Source organism: Brienomyrus brachyistius, chromosome 5 (assembly GCF_023856365.1).
Source record: "Brienomyrus brachyistius isolate T26 chromosome 5, BBRACH_0.4, whole genome shotgun sequence".
Lineage (NCBI taxonomy): Eukaryota > Metazoa > Chordata > Actinopteri > Osteoglossiformes > Mormyridae > Brienomyrus > Brienomyrus brachyistius.
Window position 1 is genome coordinate 18,032,042 of NC_064537.1, and position 24,224 is coordinate 18,056,265.

Below are 24,224 nucleotides of genomic sequence, written 5' to 3' on the forward strand. Positions count from 1 at the left end.
AAACACACACACGCATGCACATGCAGAGCCAAAGCATTATACCATCTACCAAGCACTTTTCCGGGGCTCAGCTGCAAGGGTCCCGGGGGTGCGAGGGGCCCAATGGTGCGAGGGGCCTACGCCATCATTACATAGCATTTGTTTCAGTTGCTTTTACCCAAAGTGACATCCAATCAAGGGCAGGGTCAGCCAATCCCTGGGGTAATTGGGGTTAGGACCTTACCCAAGGGCCAATCAGATCCAGGGCAGAGTGTAATAACCCACAGTATGAATACACCCTGCATGGGATGAGCAATTTGGTCTACTGTAATGAAATGTTTAGATGCTTTGTCTTCTGAAACCTGCAAATATAAAGAGGGGGCTTTATTGCCATAGTTTTTAAGTGTAAGGAGGTCAGCGACCGAAATTTCATATATACCGTGGTTAATATATCATCAAAAAGCACTTGGCTTCACAATGGCTCCTCTTTGTGATTTAGGAATTTTCCCTGTTTTTTAACTTGAGGTCAGTATCCCGAAGCATCTTTGACGTAAAGTTAGACTCCGGCTTTTCTGTTGCAAGCTTCTTCAAATATATGAATGAGAAAATAAAACAGGTTATATGTGAAGCACTAACACAACTTTCAAATTCCTTTATGAAAATGGTAGGAACACATTGTCTTAACAAAACATACCCCCTCCCCTTTTGAGTTTCAATTTACATGCCTGTTTGCCCCCAGCAGGAATGTAATATCTGCGTAATTCATGTATCACCGTAAAACAGAAGGTTCTTGGTGTTCCAGATTCACATTCAAAGAAACACTCTTTCACTTAGCATGCCAGTGTATGTAAATGCTTTTGTTTCTGCTCGCTGACAAAGGGAATGACTGGGTGTCCAGGATTTTACAGGACTGAGGTGACAACCCTCGGCCAAAGCAAAAGCATGAGGTTTATAAACATCTAGACTGCTAAGTCCAGAACTCCACAACTCATTACATTTCAGTGGGTGTCTGACAATGCATGAGACTTACATGCTTGACTTTATAATAATAATTGATACTTTATTCATCCCTTGTAGGGAAATTATCTTTACGCCTCCCTCAACTTGCTCTTTGTGGAGTAAGTTGACCGTGAAGGGCTGCCACCCGTAGCGGCGCCCAGGGAGCTGGGGGTTAAGGGTCTTGCTCAAGGACCCGCAGACGTGCTGAGGCTGGGTTCGAACCTGCGACCCAAAACATTATAATTGGTTGTTTCTACTTGGGGATTGGAGCATCGTAGGGTCTTGACACATCTGGGGCAGCCAAGAAATCTTTAGATTTTCACCTAAAAAAAGCACCATTTTTAAAGTCATTTCAGAGTAAAAGGAATATATGATGTGAGATACTCTAGCAAAGCTCCCCCCCCACACTGCCTGTTGTGCACTAGCATGGGGGGGCAACTACAGAATGTAGCAATCACTTTTAAATAATTTGTAGTAAATCATGTGACTACTTAGTGAAATCAAAGAATGGGCATTTGTGTCTCCGCACCATCCACACTGATATTAATCGATTTGAAAGAACAGACTCACAGAGCTGACTTCTTTTGAACAATATCGTGAAACTTTGGGATAGGAAAAAAGATTAATTTACAATGCATTATTTGCTCATTTCCTAGTTCCTAGAAAAGAATCCAAATATTTACAGGGTTGCCAACTGTACCCAGCTGGCTGGAGTGAGATTTTCAGTTTGAGACAGTCTGCACATATATTCACAGGCCATTACGTGTACAGCCGTGGAAAAAATTAAGAAACCACTATATATTTTTTAACAAATCTGCATTTTTAAATCATGATTTAATTATGGTTCTGCTGGCAGAAGGTTACGCTGAGCAGCAAGATGCTTTCAAATTTCTAAGACAGCAGGACACAAAAATAAGGTGAAGCAGGAGACACTGGGAACGACCAGGTAAAAGGGCAGAAGTGACATTCTAATGCCTGTTAACTTCTTCTTCTGTTAACTTATCCGGCAATGTCTCATGAATCGAAGGATGACACCAAGTGAACTTCAAAAGGAATGGGAATCATTAAGTGCAGGTGTGAAGTGCACTGCTAGGATATATAGGATTTATATCAGGCTCCTAGAAGCAGGAAGGAAGAAGCCCTTCATTAATGAGAAACAGGTCAGAACCAGGCTGCAGTTTGCAGAAAAATATATATTATTCACAGACCACAGTCTTGTCAAACCCATAAATTGAGAGATGAGTGAAACAAAAAATTGTTCTGTGGTCTCCAAATATTTTCCGCAGCTGTATGTAATAGTTTTATTACCATGTAAATTGTCTGTAGGGTTTGCAAACTGTCCCAACGCTTTTGGTGTAGCCTATTTTAGGTTTATAATGGAATAATATAGATTTGCTGTAAGATTTCCTGTGTGAGCGTGAGAGTCTGAAAGCAGGAGTGTCGCGCCAGGTGCATGCAGGCCTGACTGCAGGGTCCCCTGCAGACCCATCGGTTGTCCACAAGATGTCACTACTGACGCAGTTTTCATGGGGCGCCTCCTTCAGCTGTGAAACACCAAACTAAGACGTTGAGATTATCGCTATTCAAAATACTAAAAAACGAAAACATGCTTTTGTATGCCGTAGGTTAACCTATCCACGTTGCACATTAGGCACCTTACAGCATATTTAAAATGCTGCAGCTAGAACTGTTACTAGGAGCAGGAAGTATGAACATAAAATATAGTCTCCCCCCCCCCCCCCCCCCCGCGTCTTCGCTGGCTTCCTGCTAGGTATCGGACTGATTTACTTACATATAAGAAACTCAAAGGTCAAGCATCCATCTGATCGATATTTTGCTGTAATTATGGCTGTTCTGTGTTTGCCAGCAAAATGTAGCATCTGTTCTTGCCTAGTGTAGGGTCACAGTGATTCAGGAGTGTATGCCGATAGGTACAGAGCACAAGGCAGAGGACACAATGGAACCCATGTCATTCTGTGGCAGAGGTGGAAATTCCAGACCGTGATTTTGTTCCAACCAACCAGCTGAGTACGAGTCACGGAGTGCTCAGCTGGTTGGTTGAACCAAAATCTTGCCCTGGATTTTACTTTCTGGATCAGAAATTTCCACCTTTGGTCTATGGCCAGGCATACGTTCATTCAGACACAAATCACTGTCTTTATCTTGTGGAAGAACCAGAGGAAACCTACACAGACAGTAAGAGAAGATATATACTCTACACAGAGCTGGGGAACATACTGAACCCACAGCACCTGCAGGTAGGGGGCTGCTGTGATACCTTATGAACCTTTGAAATATTAAGCAATAAACCAGCATGTCCACTTTAAGTTTTACTTAGCTGCAGCTGCACAATATAACAAATAGTGCCTTCAATTAAGCTACTGTCAGCCAACCACTGATGCACCCAAATATCAATAACAGAAAATAAGGCTGCATTATGAATTAATTTCTGGATGTCCATAATCATTCATGTTGGTCCTGGCTTAAGTCAAACATTCAAAAGAGCTTTTGTGTGATTTAGTGACTGACAGCAAAATAATGTTTTTTTTAGAAAAATACACTAACCTGGTACATTTAAAAACAGGCCTAAAATGGAATAAATTATGTTGTCAAAAATTAAACCTGCTTAAAAATACAAACGTGTTTTGTATGGGCTTTAGAAATCTTGACATAACCCAAGGATGGATTTCCTACATTTATGCAGGGATTATTTTTTTTGATCCGGATGCTTGAGCCAATGTTAGTGCCACTTAACATTTGCCAGAGCACACAGCAGAACTTTGCCAAGTAAAATAAAACACAGGATGTTCATCAGCTCATAAATCTTTAGTCAATGGAAATTCTGAGTCCAATGGAGCAATTATGTTGGACATTGATATGACAGATTGATATGATAAAGCTGATTATCTCTGATCTATGGGATATTGCAAAAAATTTTGAATCATTAATAACTAAGCTTGGGGTAAAAACTAACCATCCACTATAGATATCTAACATTAATATTATGAAAAGAAATTGAGCTAAATATTGCTGGAGGAATGTGAATTCTCAAGATTAGTAGGTAGAATTAGTTTGCATGTATTCTTTCAGGCAACTTACAATTCTATTATATGTTACTGTTGCTGTCTTCTGCTTATGAAAGCCAGTCTCAAGCAGTCCGATGCTGAAAAATAAGTTCAGTCCAAGCTGAAGCCTCTGTAACAGTCCTGACAGTGCAATCAGCCCAGCATGCAGCAACAATGCAAAAGAATAACTGCAGCAAAAACGCCGACTTGACTTTTAATGTCATTAAATCGATGGCATCCTTCAGAAAGATGAAATTGTGTTTGACACTTGAACCACACAGACAGTACAGTTCCATTCTCAAGCCGATGTCATGCTCCTGTCAAAGTGTGTAATCTTCAGATCAGCCGTTCACACAAAAATCATCTTAGCACATTCCACGAATCCCTTTGATATACAGTGATCTGTTTAATAGATATATCAGTGAATATATGAAATACCAGTGAATGTTTCTTCTGTGTCTTTCTTTGTGGACAGAAGTCTGGAGCAGACAGAAGTGTCTGACATTTGAGATCAGGCATGGTTACAGGGACAGGGCTTGCTCTTGCTGTTTCTTACTCACAAGCTGTGCCCCAATTCAGGAGCTGCATCCTTCTAAGGCTGCAGTGAAAAACCAGATGCGTCACAGTGACGCAACAGGGCTGTTCCATTTCAAAGGCTCCTTCAGAAATGCCTTAGAAATGCGTCCTTCTTTTCCCAGGCTGAGAGTGATCCACCCGAGGGCTTATTCAAAGCCCAGCCTATCCCAAAACACATCATGTGGACGTTCAGAAGGACACAGTCTACAAAGACTATGTAGACCATATCCTACAAAGGATGCAGGCCCTGAACTGGGACAAGGCTACAGCCATGTAAAATATATATGACTGACCCCAAACTTTGTCCCCACCTGTACTGTATGTGAGTGTATGTCTCAAAGGAGAGCAAGATGGGATATGCAAAGAGAAGCATGCCAATGTACTTATGCACGGAGTAAATAAAGCATCATTTACATTTTGTGTTATGACTGTTGTAAGGAAGTTTTTCTGCTTTTTGACAGGGCTGCAATTTTATTAGATTTCTATGTCTAAGCCCTCAATTGTTTGTTTGATTAGGTTAAATCAACAAATATATTGCCCTTGTATAAGTTAAGTGTAATGTGCAGGGTTGCAAAGCGTATTGGCACAGAATCCTTAGCTGGTTTTTATTCACAGTCCAGGGTCTCTGTGTGTGGAGCTTGCAGGTTTTCCCTGTGTTTGCCAAGATTTATTCAGCAACCGAAGTTTAGTTCTGCCGTCGGAAACTATGTGGTTAGGTGAATTGCCATTACTGAAATGCCCATAGAGAGTGATTATGTGCCTGACTGTTTGCACTGTAATGGACTAGCATCCCATCGAGGGGGCTCCCCTGGCCAGTGCTATCCGGGGATAGGATCCAGGCTCACTGCAGCCCTGTGTGGTATGCAGTGTCAAAATGCATGTCCTGAAGGTGTTAGCCTATAATGCTGACCATTGAGCTTCAATGTTGCCCAGTTTTTTAAATTGTAAAACTTAATTCATACATGCAATGTAATCGTTAAAAGGTTGTCATAATTCATATTGACAAGAGGAGGACCTGAGTAATATAAGTAATGGAACGTGTCAGTCATTCTTGACAGACTGCAGCAGCAACAGTGCATTTTATTTACATAAAAGAGCTACAGAAGTAATTTTGTTTTCTTCATAACAGCCCAGGCTTTTCACAAGTATTGATCTCGGTGTCTTCTACAGTCACACTCCCCTGTTTAACATACTCTAGAGCTTTCCAGCATATAACATTACCTGGTGAGAAGCTTGTGTGAGCGATGTAGCCCTGGATCTGGCAGGGAGAGGGGGTGTGGGAGAGGGGGTGTCCCAGTCAGTGATGTCAGTGATGTCAGTGATGTCGCCCACGAAAGATTGCTATGCATTAAAGCCCCCTCCATAACCGTCCTGCTCCGGACCTAAAGTGATAATGGCGGGTGTTCGGAAAGCTGTCTTATTCCCCATAGGTTTCTGGACACTGTGCTTTCCATTTACCCACAGCTGAATCAGGCGGTTTGTGGAATTCTAGGTCGCACAGGTCGAGATCCACTTGTTCACCTCGATTGGAAGGCCAGAGAAATTAGCAAATAGATTATTGATATACCCTCCATGCACACTGGATGGTTCCTTGTACAGCAGAAATGCGTGATCATGTGTAAGCGTAAGCCCATGGAGAAAATCGTGAACTCTCGACTCAAGTCAGTGATGAATCTCAGGCAGACAGTCAGGGGCATTAGGGATGTCTTGTCATCAAACGTGATCTTCACATAGTCTGTGGCTGTCTGTTTTGGGAAGGTGAAAGCTTTCCTAAAAGATCTGAGTCCAAAAGGCACCAAATAGGAAAATCAGCAGTTCATCTTTTTCCCGCCAATACTTTTTTGACTATTAATTATCAAGTGGCATTTGGGAGCTTTCACTGACAAGGAGAACATTTATACAGTATTAATGGCAATGTTGTATGAAATATTAAGATAATGGCAATTATACATACATGGTTACAAAGGTACTTGCATGTATTTGTCAACAGAAATACAATTTCAGTCATTCTGCAAACTTCCTACCTTCTCTTTCAGCATAATTTCCAATGATCAGACAGAACACATAGAACAAAAGGCCCTTCATTGTACTGTAGCTGCTGGCCAAACAGGAATGTGAAGAGATACCTATAAAGGGTGAAAATCGATGAGTAACATGGCCCCCTGTTGTCCATTCATTAATATTCACATTGCTAACAAAACACCTGGATCCTACACAGGCTCTGATGTCTTTAGCTCACAAGTATGAAGTTGATATGTAAAGTAGCTATAGAATTTGACAGATCATACATTATATCAAGATACATGCCACAAATGATTTAATATCCATCAGTGTAAAGCTGAAATATAAAATTTCAGTTGATGACAATGCTGTTGATGACATCCTTCAGTCTCAACAGATCAGACAAAAGCTTTTCGCCTGCAATACACTCAGGAAAACAAGAGAAATCCGAGGAGGCGGGGCAGGGTTTGAGAACACGCCCCTTTCGTCCACCAGTTCTCCTCGATTTTCTAAAGCAGAGCAGGGGCTAGGATGTTTTTTGATAATGAACTATAATACATTATAATGATCATAATGATGTGGATGTACATGTGATTCACACAATTTGTGTAATGTAAACATTTTGATAAATGACATCGCAGCCATTAATAACAGAACCAAAATATATGATGTAAGGCCCATTCCAACGCTACACCATGAAAACGTATCCCATAGCATTTCATTTTTCTTCTCAATGAAAATGTTTTTGTTAATTATCACATTTTTTTAAATTACAGCAACAAAGCACTAATATTAATAAGAAATACTAATAATTAAATAATGAAAAATAAATGAATAGTATGACTCAGTGTTTTAGGTCTCTGTGCCTGTGATCAGTAGGACACTGGTTTGAATCCCACCTGGATGTGAAACCCTTAGAATTGCTCCATAGGAAGCTATAGACATAGCTGACCCAGTGCTTAAATCCTAAGCTTTGTTCTCACCAATATGTGTCTATATGTCCAAAAGGAGAGCAAGAGGGGATATTTGAATAGAAATATTACAATGTACGCGGAACTGTACAAATGGTGTCATTACTTGAATGAAATTTGATGCTTTGCTTGCTAGTGGTCCAGCTCTAATATTGGTGGCTTCTGCCCCCTAGTGGATCTTGAAATCTAAAGAAATGTACACATATTAGAACATCATTTAGCAGTGAGAATGAGGACAGTGTTTAAACAAAAGGAAGTGGTGTGGAGCGCAGTAGGGTCGGGTTCGCTCTGCGTGTCAGCAAGGTTGCGTGTTTGAATTCCTTAGCCAGCGGAGTCACTGCTGAGCAGGCCCTCAATTTCGGCTGCCCACTACCCCAAAACCCTGCTCTTCCCTGTGTATATATATGCATGATTGTTTGAGCAGCTCATGGGGAGCAAGATGAAGCACACAAATACTTCCCAGTTTCCCCATTGGGATAAGGAAAGTCCAGGTTTTCAATTAAGAGAGGGAGTTGCTATATTTTTGATAGAATTTCATTTCGAGGTGAATTTCCCATGAATCTCAGGCATGGATTTCTCTTATTTTCATTGAGCCAAAGAACGTAACTATGGTGAATCAAACATTCATTGACTCAAACATATTCCTAACATATTAACATATCTGAGGCTGCTTGTCTTACCACCACCCTCTCCAGTTCCAGGAGAAACATCCATTGAGGAAACACACAAGACCTCAGAGTGGAATTCTTGGAGGGGGTTCCTGTTAGTGCCAAATTCCTGGGAAAGGGGGTTCCCTGAGTCCAGTGAGAATACAGTGATCTGGCCTCAGTGGGAGACTCTGGGCTGTCATCATGTCCTGTGCGGTAGTTCCTCTCTTTTGCGGCAGGATTCCAGCAGAACACTCACTGGATGGGGGGAGGCGGATTTTCCAAGCTTGCTTTCTTCTCTGCTTTTTTGAAGGAAACCCGCCAGGGCCCCAAGGTCTCTCTACCTCCACTGGGAGGGAAATGGAGCCCCCGGGGAAGCAGGGGAAGTGCGCCGTTTAAGGGGTGGCGTGTTCTCGGCCCATTGTTCTGCAAGAACTGCGTGCCTTTCTGATGGAACTCAGAGCCAGGAATCCCGAGTCATCAGGAAGACGGAAACTCACGGCGCGCAGCTGCGTCGAGATTACGCACTGGTGAGTTTTAATGGTTAACGCAGCCCAAGTTTTGGGATTGCCTATTGTGAAGGACTGTATTGTCCTTATAGCTTATTTTCCAGAATCTCTAGGGACCGGATGTGTGGCTGACAGTACAAGAGCAGCAGGTAGTTTGGGCTGCAGTGCATTTTACACTCAGATCCCTTAATGTCTGAAAAAAAATCCCACAGTGGGATGACTGTGTTTAAACTGCTGATTCCGAATGACCAAGTGTGCAAACATACAAGACCATCTCCTTAGTACTGGATACCTTTTCCTTCATACGCACAAAGGATGTTAGGCTGTGAGAATGGCTAATGTGACATGTGGACCAAGTAATCGTCAGTGGTATCAGTGTCTAGGCATGTGTGAGAAAAATCAGAAGTGAAACATACATGTCAATCGGTAATAAACCACAGGTGAATGAATATGCGAGTCACATGACTTTGCTGCTCCCTGCGATGTTTACCCCCCACTGGCCAATGTTATCTTACAGTAATATTGCATTTCAAATGATAACGTAATTGAAGGACATCATCAGCATGACAGAAGTACAATAAAAGGAACAGCGAGTAGCTAAGTGTTTAAAAAACTGGGCCTGAATCATAATGTTGCTGGTCTGGCAGGGACTCGGTATCGAACGACACCGAAGCTTTTTCAAAAAATACTCAAGGTGACGTGAATGCTAAGCTACACGGTATCAAACTGTCAAACGATTACACTACACGATAACACTACACGATTACACTACACGATTACACTACACGATAACACTAAGTGCATAAGTCACTGAATACCCAGCCTTCAGGATGACGATGGGAGATTTATGTCTGGAAAGCCTGGCCAAACAAAGCCAAAGAATTCTGGGGTGGAGTTTGACCAGATTCATTTAGCAAAAACAGATAGGAACAGGGAGGCCTGGTACAAGGAGAACTAACCACCCTGGGTAACCTGACAGAGGGAGATAGCAAAGACAGGTGCTGCACACATAGATATGTTTGAAAATTCCTCAGGTGTGACAAAATAGAGCAGGGCTGTTTATATCTGGACCTCAATTCCAAATCCAGGCATTGTCTTCAGTTTTCCCAGGTAGTTAATTTAATAATTACTGATTCTTATTGGCCAGAGGCTTCACCCCTGGCTCACAGGTAAAGGAAAGCTGGAAAATCAGCAGAGCTCGGACCTTGTGGACTGTGATTTGAGTAGCCCCGTGATTGGGGCTCTGCTCTGTAATTAAGGGACAGATATGGGTAACCAAAGGGTCAAAACGAAAATCAGAACCCCATATGGACATAATATGGCAGAAATTGAGTCAGACACCATCATTGTACAGCCCGGGGTGACCAATCTTATCCGCAAAGGGCCGGAGTGTATGCAGCTTTTTGGGGTAACCTGTAGGTCAGCTGTTCATACCCAGGTGTGAGGACTCTTCAGCCAATCAGTCCTCTAATTACTAATCTAATGAGGGAGTCGCAGCAAAAACCTGCATACATACCGGCCCTTTCTGGCTAAGATTGGCCACCCCTGGTCTAGAGTATCTGCTGAATGTAAAAACAATAATGAAGAGAAACAACCGTCACACAAACTGAGCAAATCAACACACAGCATCCCTACCCAACTGGTTGTCTTTAATATTTAAAGAGAAATGTATACATCTGCCACAATAAACAATGTTAAGAATAAATTCCAGCACAACAATCAGCTCCTTCATCTAAAAACAAAACAAACCACACCACCACATCGATTGCGGTTCAATTTGTTTACTGTGATCATCCATTTTCAAATCAACAAGCACAATAAATACAGTTAATCATAACACACGAGCTTTCACAGAACACCACCAGCATAATTTAAGGTGTTTACTGTCACTCACAGAATAATCATGACACAATGATATTCCCCCCTGCACACGAGAGATATGTCTACATATTGAGAAGTGACCATCAAAACATTCAAACATAACAGCATTGGCAGAATGGTGATGCTAATTTGGAAAACATCCCAAACGTTTCAGCAGGTGCCGCAGATTTCGGTGACTGGGGTCACCCAGGTTTGTTGTGGGTAACTGCACTTCCGCAGATGGAAGCCTCGAGATGCTGGTATTGGGGATTCTGAGATGCTAAGGGGTGTGGAAGCTTGTGGTATGCAGTAAGCATTTATTTTGACAGTGGGCCAAAGGTATGATTCAGCTCAGCTATGTTATTAGAGGATGCTCCATGTGACCTTCAACCCCAAAAAAGTCAATAAACTGAAACCTCTCACACACAAGCCGAAAGAAGGCCTCTGCGGGCAATTTAGCAAAATATGACTTAGATTAAATATTGATTGTCCTTCCTTTGAAGTGCATTGCAAGAGCTGCAATGGAACGGCCAAGAATGCAAAGGCAGACATCAGAAGTGGGGTAAGATTATCGCAGTAATACCGCGCACAGATGGCTTTGGCGTTTCTTAGCTTGGGGGGGGGGGGGTTTCATAAAGTCGTTCTCTGACTGAGGTGAGCACAGAATTTTAGAAGCTTATCAAAAGCTATGGGGGAGGGGGGTGCAATAAAAACAGTACTGGAATGACAGCTTCATTTTCATGGTTTGCCAGCTTTAGTTTGTCTGTCTTACCTACATATAGCCAATGCATTTTTAGCTAGCAGTGCTCACATTTGAACTTTTTCACATTTAATTGGCTGTCATTGTTTACAGCCATCGTAAAACAACGAAGCTACCTTGAATCATTCAAATGGCCCCTTCAGCAAAAGACAACACAGCATTTCTTACCAATGGTACACAACACAAGACAGGCTCCTACACGCTGTGGCAGAGGAAACAACGGCTGATGTGGGAGCGGATGGATTCACTCATCAAATCGTCCGTCCAGAATGCTATCGAAGGAGAACGGAACGAACTTGAATCCCTGTCCTGTGTAGAACTTGTTCTGGAACTCCACCCTTAAGACCAAACACAGCAGACAGCTTTATTGAAACCAGCATATCAATTCAGTCTGGAATGCATCTTCTTAATGCATTTATTTATATATTCATTCAACTATTACAACACGTTTCAGAACAGTAAACATTAAGAACAATAGTAGTGAAAACAAAAACATTTGAATAATAAAAATAATTTAAATGTTGTTCCGCACACACACACACCCACACACATATATATATATATATATATATACACACACACACACACATTCCATAAAGTTGTCACGCATCAAGTTAAACATCCATTCAAACCACACCTGGCCAGTCCCCCCCCCCCCCGCCAGAATATACCTGTAGCCCATCTACTTGATTAATTGACACGGTGTGAAAGCCCCCAGTCTCAGCTCACTCCCTGAGAAGAGCGTTTGCTCTCCATGCGGGACTCCTGCTCCTGCATCACAGTGTTGATTTGTTTGCCTTTGCTTTCTTCTACCTGCCTTTTGACTCTTGTCTGTCTTTGGAACATGATTCTGGAAATAAAGTCGCACCACCTGCATCCTCTCTCTGTGTCCCTGTCTAGAATTGCAAAGTGGTGGAAATTTTCTGGCGAGTTCCTGGAAGGTTTCCATGGAATTTTTAACACTGGAATTTATAATGCATGAGAAAAAGGTTCTGACAAGTAAATCTGTACAGCTTTGTGGGATGTCGGCATTTTATTTGCACCTTCAGTGGAATGAGGGCAAAGTTTAGGGCAGCTTGGCAAAGCTTTTCGAATAATGAAGACCTTTGAAACTGAGAAGGAATCTAGCAGTAAGTGAAGCACATCTCAACATCAACCGCTGGAAGCGTTTTTTTCTCTTATCTGATGCCCCGTCACCGGCTGCAACAATAGTCTTACAAACGTTGACAACGTCAGCTGCCTCTGAACGAACCTGGTCTCTCTTCGGCAACATGCACACAAAAGTCTGCAAGGGGCCCATAAAGGTACAGGTGGAGAAACTGGTGGCAATTTGGCCAGACCTGGGGCCCTTTGACACTGAAAGTCTGATTTCCAGATTGTTCCTCCAGCTGTAGCAGTCGATAAAAACTGATATGCCCCATCAGTCTCGTCAGGGCAAAGGTAAGACAGGAATCCGGGTCCTAGGTTCCTGTTCAGCATTTCTGTTGCGCAGCTGCTTCTATTGCGCAGCTGTTTAACTATGAGCCTGGAATTAGATTTGGAGAAAGAGGAGCAGGGAACGAGCAGCTCGGAGAAACAAAACCAAATATGGAGTGCAAAGCAAACCTCCTTCTCCTAATAAAAACAGACCTTTCAGACAGGTTATTTCAAACTGCACACTGCCACATAAAACAGTGAATTGCTATCATAAAGCAAATAATTCATGTGCATTATTTCTGAATTACAAACAGAGAGGTGCTGACCTTGTGGAAAAATTAAACATTCGGTAAACACCTTATGCTGCCCGATTCACAAAACGTCATTAAATGAACACTGCATGCTAAAAATATAAAAATATTACATTTATGTACTGCATAAGCCAGTGCAGAATTCGTTTTTGTTTTATTAATTAGAAATGGTAAAAACAATGGACTCTTTGGAACTTGGCTCCTCCCATAACCCCAAGTTCCTCTTCAGTTCACTGCCGGCAGATATTTGTGCTGGTCTGCAAACTACTTTGTGACATTTCACAGGGGAAATTATAAATAGAATTTGTCTGTCAGAAAGACTGAATGCTGCTTAGGCAGAGGACCTTATTCTCTTCTTGGTCATTTTGAAGCAGCCATGGAGATTCCTGTATGCAACACATCAAGGCAGCTGCACAGAGACATAGCTACTAACAGAGTGACTGCCAGCTCGCAGCATCTCGGCAGCCTTGCTATGCCGACACAAGGACAATGCAGGTCTCACACTGTCCAAACGCGTCACGAGACACCCACCCTGCATCAATCTTACAAAAAAAGTGCATTTCTTGTTTTTTAACCGTGCTACCTTAAATTTATTATCATTATATAAATACCTACAGACCAGTGTTTCATTTGAGGTGAAAAATGGCCAAAAGTTGAAAAGAGATTTCATAACACACACACACACACACACATATTCGAGTCTCCGTCTGGGTTACATGTGTGTGGAGTTTGCATGTTCTCCCGATGTCGTCGTGGGGTTTCCTCCGGGTACTCCGGTTTCCCCCCACAGTCCAAAAACATGCTGAGGCTAATTGGAGTTGCTAAATTGCCCATAGGAGTGCATGCGTGAGTGACTGGTGTGTGAGTGTGCCCTGCGATGGGCTGGCCCCCCATCCTGGGTTGTTCCCTGCCTCGTGTCCATTGCTTCCGGGATAGGCTCCGGACCCCCCGCGACCCAGTAGGATAAGCGGTTTGGAAAATGGATGGATGGATGGAGGTATACACACACACACACATATATATAAAAATAAAATCTTTATGTAATTATATTATATTCTCAACTGTCACAGAATGTTTCAGCTACAAATTAAACTTAAAAGCTAAGAAATTCATCTTTTGTTGTTTCTCAGTACCTGTGGTGCTGTGATAACTTCAGAGAACCAAGTGCAGGAATAATCACAAAACGGAACGACAGCGTTCAAGGCACAGCCTGCCTCTCATTCAGATAAGTGATAAGCTGGGCTTAAGCAGCTTTTCCACGGTCTTGCTTTCAGCCTTATTTTTTTACTGTTGATTAACAGTGGGGTTTCTTTCCCCACTAAAAGAAGCTTCAGGTCAAATGTTTATGAACATAAGAGCAGCAATCTCCTCTTGGCATGTTGCGAGAATATTCCAGGCATCTCGCCAGGAAAAACAATGATGTCCAGCCAGACTTCAGTGGTACCAGTCTGCTAAATGCGCCGGTACCGCTCTGCTCTGTCCAAAGCTGGACTTACCCTGACCGAGCGTGAGGTCAGCTCAAGGCCAGATGATGGCTTTGATATGTCTTACGAAATTATGTTTTTGGTCACCTCAAGAAATCCTCACTTCACCAAAAGTAAGAAAATGCACACACACATGCAGAGAATTTAACCAATCAGACTGCTCAGTATCCATGCTGATCTGATACCTTTTAATAAGGTCCTTTTGAGGCATGTTCTCAGGTTCCCAGTTGATTTAACCTTACTCTATACATCTGCTATGCTTAAAAAAAAGCACAAACAGGAGATACTAGGACATCGAGACATGCTTGGACCTCATTTTAAAATCATATACCTTAGTGCCTAAGGTTGTTTGATTTATTATGTTCTGTATGATAATTTCTAGTAAATGTGTTAGAATAAGTTTGTGACTCCATATGTGCAATAATAGTATTCGCAGCTCTCATCCTACAAACATACAGTACTGTGCAAAAGTCTTAGGTAGTCAAAGATATATTTGTAGTGTATATTTGCTCAGTAAAGAAAAAATGTCAATTAACGTATGCAAATTAAGAGTAACACAATAAAACTAACATTTTTTTTTCTCCAATAAGTTATTGATATCTTGTTGGATGTCTAGAAGAACATCGATTCAGTTGTCAAACATCTCCTGAGGGCTGTATATGGCTTAGAGGACATTTGGAAACGCAAATTTCAGTTACTGTCATCTGTCATCCACATGACCTACTTCTTACGACATTAATGTAACTGAAGGACAAAACTTTTTCAAAGTTATATTTGAGGTTCAGTTTGCATTCCTCTCACTGGTAAAATCTCATCAGGAAAACCCTGAGGTCACAGAACGTGGCTGCACATGCAAATACGTGCTTAAAGTCTGGCCAAAAAACACAATGCGACTGTGGTTAAGGTTCTTGTGGAGGATGTCGGTCTTCCCTCCTTCTGTAGGGTGAGCTTTGTATTCCCAGAAGCCCTCACTGCTACCTTAAGAGACTCCAGGCCCATTGTAGGGTCAGGGGCTGGGTTTCCTGCAGCTCAAATGCCAAATGTCACACTCTAAGCTTTCTGCCATATGAGGGGAGGAGGAGGTGGTTCTCTGACTCGATGGAATTCATAAGACAGACAGAAAGCTGCTGGGCCTCCTTTTAGGAATGATACACTTTTGCCTTAACAGTATTTACGGATTAAGATCAAGCATGTGCTAGGTGAAAGGCATGAAAACAGGCTAAATGAAAAGGAAGAGGATTCCCATGACAATTTTCATGTTCAGTTGAATATACATTCATATTCCCCTTGACATTCAGAAGCTCCCCATCTTGAGTCATCACCAGTTATGGAACTATTAATACAAATGACAATGGACTGAAGTCCTGACCCGCATGCACCCCAGCCCTGTGCCCTCTTCTGCTTGGGATGGGCTTCAGGTCCCCCAGCACCCTGATTAGGGTGGGCGGCTGGAACATGGGTCTGTGGGAATCACAGTCCCCAACACGACAATGATCACGATATGAAATTACATTTGTGCACCACGCCACATATGTGCTTCCTTTGGTCCAGCCTATTTCAGATGAGAGCTTTAAGCTATTCTTGTGACGTCTGACTTGTGAAGAACCACCTCAGACCTCTCTCCCCTACCGATTCCCCAACTGAAACTGAAACACATTGAAATGCAGGACTGATGACAACCCCCCCCCCCCCCGCATGTGCTTCTGTTAAAGGTTCTGAAATGTGTTAGAAAAACATGACAATTGCCCATAATCACAGCTGTTCTTCAGCTACAGGCCTTTTATTTGACTTATTTCCTTCCTCGCCAAGGGCTCAGCAGGTCTATGTATTAAACTCAATCTTTAATTGTCAATTGACTACATTGTAATCAAATGTTCAGTTTGTCGTCTCAATACTAATGGCAACTGATTGACTGCAGGAGTTTTATGGTGCCTCTGATAAATATACAGTGAATAGCGTATTATAAAAACTGGCAATTGTGATAAAGTGCGAATAGTACTTCAGAGGTCATTATAGGCCTTTGTCACAATGCTGGCACTATCTGAGAAAAATGAAACTGAAAAGCAAATATAAATTTGGACAAATTGGACAAAAAAAACTTGTCATTACTACTATATCATTAGCCACATAAATTACAAGCACAGAACAATCATATTGCAATCATCATAGTTGTAAGATGGTTAGAAAATTTCAAATGGTGCTCAATCGGAGTTGTGACCTATGGTTGACATGGCAACCCTGGCGTGAGCATGAGGAAAGCAGGGTATGGGTGCAGGAATGCCTTACTGTAACGGCAAATACTTAGCAAGGGAGTTGAGAAAGTGCAGGTTAAACACGGGGCCGAAGAAGCACAGGCCTCTTTTAGGTCCTCTTCAGTCCTACATTAGCCTAACCAAGCATGGAAAATGTCAGATGATATACTGACTCTATATTAAGAATTACTCAGTGCATATGTGTTATTCCATAGGCAACCAGTTTCACAGCTTTCAGGTCAGTAACAGAATTTAGAGGGGGAAAGTGAGACATTTCTTAATAGCATAATGTTTTTGTTGGCACGATCTTTAGATGATCTGTGGCAGACATTTTCTGTCAGAAGAACAACAGGGTCCTCATCTCACCTTCTGTATCGTTTTATCCCACTGATCATGAACAGCTGCCAGAGCATCACTCCACTTTACGTGTTTCTGAGATGTGCCAAGTTCCCATAACTATGTTTCGGCAAAGCTAGACCGAAGGTGAAGGAGTAACTTGAGGAAACTCGCATTTCAGCAGTGATGGGCAGAATGAATGTAGAAAAACAATGGAAAAGCATTAACTTCTACCCTGTTCCAATGCAAATACACTGAAGTTCATATCAAATGTATGAGGTAAAGTGCTTATTAGCCTTTAATGGCTTATAGCAGTCAAAGGATTATTTAAAAAAAAAAATAAAAATACAGTTGGATCTGCAAATGCCAGTGAACTGCGCTGTACAGGCAGTGTACATCAGTCCTTTTAGGTGAGGTTTTTTTTTCTCCAATGATATTTTTATAACACCGCAATCCTGAAAGATTACCTCAGCCTGGAAATGCCTACAATTCTTCCATCTGACTTTTATCCATTACGGATTCTAAACAGCTTGTGAATGACAGAAAGCTTGAGTGCAGGCCTATGTTGAAAGGGTATGGTCAATGCAGGCGTCCCCGATTGGAAATGCAGCACACAGACATTAACCTCAAGAACGAGATGAGACTTGTTGGTTAAAAAAAGATCAGTTAATGACCCCCAACACACTTCAGCTGGTTCAGCTTCACTGGCAGCTAGTTGTCATGGAAATAGCACAATAGATACATACATACATTACCTACATACAAGCATTCACACACAGATAGTCACTGGGTCAAAAGCTATAGTTGGCTGGAGGATGCAATCGATGGACCCTTGAGCACAGCTCTGAATCCAAACTTCTCCCTGGCTGCTGGACCCAGGCCAACCTGCCCTGAACCCCAAACCTGCCGTCACCCGTACATGTTACTGTGTGCCTCTGGAAGAGCAAGATGGGCTGGCGAAATCCCAGTTTCCCCATGGGGATGAATAAAGTAACAGCTTTCTACTATTCTGTTTATAATCTTAATGTATTTACAATTGCTTTTTGTTGCTATTTCATGATGGACACCTATTCCCCACACATACTCACCAGTGCAGGCGGAGAGCATGCAGGAAGGCTGACAGGCCCTCCATGACCAGCAAGATGCAAACGGTGAGCGTGGCGAAGGCTGAGAAAATGATGGATAAGCCGAAGAAGCCACCATAGCTCCTGGAGCTCAGGCCCAGGCGCATCACCATGCCCCAAAGCACCTCAGACAGCTCTGTGGGACAAGGGGAAGCGAAGAGCTGCACTTCAGTGTCCGAATACCACAGCACAGAACATACCGTCCTGTCAATTATCTTCTCATTGACATGCTGTGGCACCCGAGTAATTTAATATCCACTTGGGGGTAAAAATTATCTTCATGACAGAGTAATGTCCAGCAAAAAGTATATTAACAGTGCATATGGCAAAAATATGACGTGTGCCACACCTAAATGTAAGGAGGCAAAGATGCTGGCATTCCTTGGGAAGCTGTCAGATAGAGCTTTGACACTCACGTGCATGAGCCAAGCTTAAAGCCCAAAGGCGGAGGTAGGAGGCCGTGTTGGAGATGCAGCCCAAGCAGTACTCAATGGTGTGGATGGCCTGGTGGACTGCTACATCTCCAAAGTTAAACTGCAGGGACAGAACAGAGGGAACAATGCAGGGAAGTTCTGGGCTAAATCCATGATGTAGCGCACTCTTTGTGTGAGGATAATATTTATGAGTAGACCTGGCCTCTTCAATGAGAGGCACATGAAGTACAGGAAAGGCTCACATCTCACAGCAAAGCAGCAACAAAGCAGCAAAGCAGCCACATTTATCATTTTCTAGTTATAAATCCAAACAAAAGTCTTCACATATATATCTATACGCCAATGTAAAAATGCATCATATTCATACTGAAACATTACTCGAGTAAAAACAGATTTATATTACTATATACGCTTATCAGCTAAATAACAGAATGAAAGAGAAGACAAAACAGAATGTGTCGTGACAGACCGACATCAAGACGACAACAATGGACAAGTCAAATAACAGTTCTGCAGTCCTTGAGTGTGACAGCTTCTTTGCTTGTATGTTATTCTATGGCCTTCACACTACAGCAATGGGTAAATTGGGAATGCTGTTGTTTCAAGGGCAACATAACAAAGAATACAAAATACAATTTTGTATTGTATTGAGTCAGACCCCTATAATTTGGTTAATATGAAAAATATATTTTTCACTCCGTTCTAAGCTGGCATTTAAATCTCTCCGGCAAAACACATTTTCTTACATAAGGCGCTTGTGAAAACATACTAGACGTGACGACAGGAAGTACAGACCACAGCCGACAATTCTTTAATATAAGAAAGGCTGAAGACTGTTCTTCTATACTATTAGCTGTCAGTTTTTATCAAATATTTATGAAATGCGAGTAGAGAGAGTATTATCTCAGGAGGACTTGAAATCAGATTAAAATGAGATGATTGGGGAACATCTTAAAAACACCTGTTTCAGAGAATACGACACGGGAGTACACCTCATCTCCAACTAAATCAGTCTACCATTATAGAAGATTCCATCTGTTCAAGCCATTAAGATATCTCTCTCCAGTCTCCCCAGAACAGTTACAGATTTTTGCCATTAGTGTTCACATGAACACATGGAGGCCAAAACAACAAACGGTGCTTGCAAGACAGCGAATGGCAAAGACGAGGATGATGCAGCTGATGGCAACAGACAGAGCAAGTGGAAGATGTGATGGAGACACAAGCCAGTAACATGCAATGTTCTCTTACCACTTCCTCTTCTGCGTGCTTGAAAATAATTGCAGATTATGTTTATTTGCAGAGTCAGATCACACAAAAGTTAGTTATAGAAAAGCTACCTTTTGGAGGTCAGTGCTGATGTGGAATGACACACTGAGTATGTATTAAGATGGGTGCTCTAGAGCAGGGGTCTCCAAACCTGGTCTTGGAAGGCCACAATCATCAGATTTTCCAGCTTTCATTAAACATATAATGGGACAAATTCTAGAGTAAAAGGGATATGGGGTGTACCCCCACTTAACATCCTTCCAGGTCTAGGTTTGTATGACTCAGCTCTAGAAATGTGAACTTCCCCACATCAGCCGAGCTTGCAACCTAGCTGCCATCCGATATCACAGCGTTTTAGATTTTGAATAAAGATGGTCATTCTGTTTCAAAATATTCAGCAGAAACCTGTTCTAAACAAAAGTGCTTACAGAGAGAAGGCTTATGGAAAGATTAGGATTATATTGTCGTTCTTGATTAACCCCAATATGAATCATGTAGGTAAGAAAGTCTACATTGATTTTCCGTTTGTAGTAGTGGACTTGAAAATTTGATATCATAGCTTAATCATCTTGATATGACCCATCAGCAAAACTGTACACTGAATTTTAGGAGCTTTGTCTAAGGCAGTAGGCCAGTTATAAGGTACAAGCTGAAAAGTATACTACTTCCATTTCAAAGTAGCATTCTAAAAAGGTTTGTTCTTAGCCTGCTAGGCTACACTTTAGATCTCAAAGCTCAGTAATGCAGATATTCAAACCTTTTGGTAAGAGGTACATTTGCTTTGCTAAAGCAAAAAATCTGCCATGCAGGAGTAGGTTTGGACTTTGGAGACGGTCATTGGGGGATGCAGGTAGGGTGGAGACATGGGTCAAAGAGCCATAGCTCCTTAGAACGTGGCACTTACCTCATCATCCTCAGAGTGCTGGGACAGCTGGTCGTGCTCAATGATCTCTGCTTCATCTTCTGTGGGCCCGTTACCAACCCGGACCCCACCAAATTTCTGAGTGCCCTGTTGAGTGAGTCCCGTGCATGATGAGGACACACCTGTTTGTTCTAAAGATTCTAGATTCTCAGCAGGGCTTTCTTCCCTCTTCTGTGACTAGATACAAAATCCAAAAGTCTTCTTTTGGCTTGAAGCATGCCTTGGGTTTACTTTTCTCGGTATGTACCAGACACTCACATGCACAAGTAAATATTTTGAATACTTTGACTTGCCAATGAATATCTATGAATAAAAAAAGATATTCCTTTCACTGTTTTATACTATAAACGGAATAAAAGTGGCACACATAAATAATAAATAATGCTAAACTAGATTTACAAAATTTTTGGTCAAATGCTACATCAAAGAACTTGGATTTAGTCACAGTCTACCCAAGAGATACTTCAAGCATTTAAACAAACCCAACAAAAAGTCATGCTTAAGGCAACCTTTGAAGACTCCTAAAGCCACTTTTGAAAGATAAGACTGTTAGACATACAGTACTCTGCAAACGTCTTAGGCCGTCAAAGAATACGTTTGTCTGGGTTACAAGTCTGCTCCAACCAAAACACAATATAACATTAAAATGCATGCAAATAAGATACATGTTTAGACTTATTTAACAGATGATTTTGTCCAAAGTGACCTACAAGTGATGCAAATAATACCTTAACAACAGAAGAGTTAGACAGAAAAAAAATTTCTTATGTTCTCCAAACGGTTACTGATATCTTGTTGGTTGGCTAGAATAACACTGCTTCAATTCCCAAACCACTTCTCTCCCCAGCCATTTCATTAAATTTAACTAGTTGCTCACTTAATTCATTTACTTTATCAGTCAAATAATTCAATGATTTGTGCATTAGCCAAACAAGATCTGCTAGTGGTTGAGTCAACAAATCCATGAGTGTATTGGATGGTTATTGCAAAAACTGGGGTGACATCAAAAGAGGTTTGGAAATGAGTAAGGTAACACACATTTACACACATGATATTCTATTTTACACCAACACGAAGATGATTTAAATATAACTCTCTTGGGCAGCCCAAGAGTTTTGCACAGTACTGTATTTATGGTACAGATTGACATACCAGGTGTTTCTTCCACAGGTACTGACGACGAAGCACCATTGTTTTCACAACCAGCATACAGGGAACACATGCAAGGGCAATCACCACCAACAAAGACTGGATCCCAATCTATAGATTCAAACAGAAAGACGTTAGGTTGCACACACAGCGGAAGGCACTAGGCTCCATTTTTTCTCTGACACTTAATTCCATGGGCCCAACGGACAGACAGGGACCGTCACCTGTCCACTGTAGAGGGCTTTGTTTGTGGGGTCACTGTAGTTGAAGAGACACATATTGATGAAGGCAATGAGCAGGCTTGGGGCATCCTTGGAGGTGACGGCATCATAGGCACCCCATTTGTAGAAGATAAGAAGGACGAGATATCCAAAGAGGCTGCTCATGAAGACTATCTCAGGGATGAAACCAAGGAAGATGTTCAGAGGCTTCTTGAAGTACCTTTGAAATCACAGGACAAAGAATTAAGCAACAATAGCTTAAAAATAATGGTCTTATCATACTTCTTTGATCGCAACACTTAATGGTCTCAACACTGTGTGTCTTAATTATAACTTTTCTGTAATTTAAAAAAACAATTTTGAGACCCCTGAGAAATATCTTGGAACCTACAGATGATTGAACAAGCTGAGGGTGACCCCAAACAGCATGTGGATCACACCCAGAATGACAGACATCTTCATCTTAAAAGAGTTGAGGAAGGTGAGCTTGTTTTGGGCAATGTTCCAGATCTAAATATAAAAAAGATCATTAGACTCAGACATTCATATAAAAATAAATAAACTGCCGCATTTGCATCCTGAGCATATTACAGATACAGCATGAACTCTTACCGGGTCAATACCCAAAGGATAAGGTCCACCGAAAACTCCTTCTACTGCTGGATCTATCTGCAACAATGCATTATCTTCAAGTGTTTTCACTCTAAAGAGAACATTGTAAAGATGTAAGTATAAAGTACACTATTCACTATATCTACTATGCAAACAAATATGAAATCAGCAGACAATGAAAAATTCCAACAACTTACGACCAGTTGCCTCCCTTGGGTGAAAACATGGGTCTCACACTCCAGCCCGATCCAAACATATTAAGCGATTTTGAGAAGCAGTCATTGTAGATGATTCCAGTGTAGACAGAAAATATTCCCATCAGGAGTATGATGTAGCGCCCAGCAAACACCATATTGAACATCTGGATTGTATGAAAAGGAGATCATGAAAGACATTATTTAAGTCGCCTGATAAAGGTATGGACACTGATTTATCTGTATCCACCATTTTGTGGCTGTATCATACAGTGTGAACATGTGCTTCAATGGCCTACTTTTAACACCAGAATCACGTACCAAAGTCAAAGAAGAGTGATTAGTCATCTCACAATACTTGTAATAATGTGCATATGCAAGTTGGGGTAAAGCTTATTGGTGTTTGTTATTTGATATTTAAAAAAAAAATGAAAATCCCATCTTCTCCAGGACCATTAGAATGAGACTCCGAGATTTGTCCTCACCTCGTTGTCACTCTTTTGAGAGAGGAGCCGACTCTCCCTCAAGACCAGATAGAGGGCAGCACACGTCATGAGTAACCCATGGCCCATGTCACCAAACATGACAGCAAAGAGGAAGGGGAAGGTGATGATGGTATATGGGGCTACAGGACAGACGTTACGGAGGAGAGAGAACAAGATTCCCATTCCATTATCTGGGCTCAACGCTTATCATTAATGTTTCATTGTGTGTCACGATGCTGTACTTTCTACAGTATCTCACACTGAAGTCCTAATTCTGCATGTTACTGATTATTTTTGATGAGGCATGAGCCATAACCGAGAAACCATGAAAGTATTTGCAACAGAACTTGCGCAACGACCAATAAGAAATATGCAAATCAAGCATTTGGATCACATGTCCAGCTAATCATCTGGCAGGAACAATACTTAATATTTGTAGAAGAAAGCAAAGTTGAGGAATGTTAATTAACACAACTAGACTGCAAAGACTGTGCTGATAATTGATGATGTTAGTGGTGTTGTCTTCTTTCCTACTTCCTATCAATCTCAGCCTTGGCTACTGAGATGAGGAGTGTCACTTTCCTTCCAAGCTTGGGCTGATGAGACAGAGAGTACAACTTTGTTTTAAGTTAGACCCAGGTGAAACAA

At 41.7% G+C, this 24,224-nt stretch overlaps 2 protein-coding genes and 1 long non-coding RNA gene across 10 annotated transcripts in view; 1 reads left to right on the forward strand and 2 right to left on the reverse strand.

Moving 5' to 3' along the window:
• Positions 1–5,739: 5,739 nt before the first annotated feature.
• Positions 5,740–6,924, reverse strand: LOC125742344 (C-reactive protein-like). The gene is given in 4 exon segments (XM_049014261.1): positions 5,740–5,910; positions 5,913–6,245; positions 6,248–6,398; positions 6,908–6,924. Coding segments are annotated over 4 exon segments (672 nt in total).
• Positions 6,925–8,480: 1,556 nt separating this feature from the next.
• On the forward strand, positions 8,481–11,597 carry LOC125742056 (uncharacterized). The gene is made up of 3 exons (XR_007397997.1): positions 8,481–8,768; positions 11,111–11,169; positions 11,461–11,597. It is a non-coding gene; the product is annotated as an uncharacterized LOC125742056 (long non-coding RNA).
• Positions 10,376–24,224, reverse strand: part of LOC125742054 (V-type proton ATPase 116 kDa subunit a 1-like) — a 46,135-nt gene continuing 32,286 nt past the window's right edge. For 5 of the 8 annotated variants that reach the window (XM_049013657.1, XM_049013660.1, XM_049013655.1 and 2 more), the window contains 11 exons: positions 23,577–23,716; positions 23,095–23,258; positions 22,898–22,988; positions 22,677–22,795; positions 22,289–22,505; positions 22,068–22,175; positions 20,898–21,092; positions 19,976–19,993; positions 18,707–18,824; positions 18,255–18,426; positions 10,376–11,705 (listed from right to left, as the gene is read on the reverse strand). In XM_049013657.1, the coding sequence (XP_048869614.1) occupies positions 11,612–11,705; positions 18,255–18,426; positions 18,707–18,824; positions 19,976–19,993; positions 20,898–21,092; positions 22,068–22,175; positions 22,289–22,505; positions 22,677–22,795; positions 22,898–22,988; positions 23,095–23,258; positions 23,577–23,716 (1,436 nt within the window). In that variant the 3' untranslated portion in view covers positions 10,376–11,611. The remainder of the gene's footprint in view (positions 11,706–18,254; positions 18,427–18,706; positions 18,825–19,975; positions 19,994–20,897; positions 21,093–22,067; positions 22,176–22,288; positions 22,506–22,676; positions 22,796–22,897; positions 22,989–23,094; positions 23,259–23,576; positions 23,717–24,224) is intronic. The other 3 variants (XM_049013662.1, XM_049013663.1, XM_049013661.1) reach the window with 3 other exon arrangements.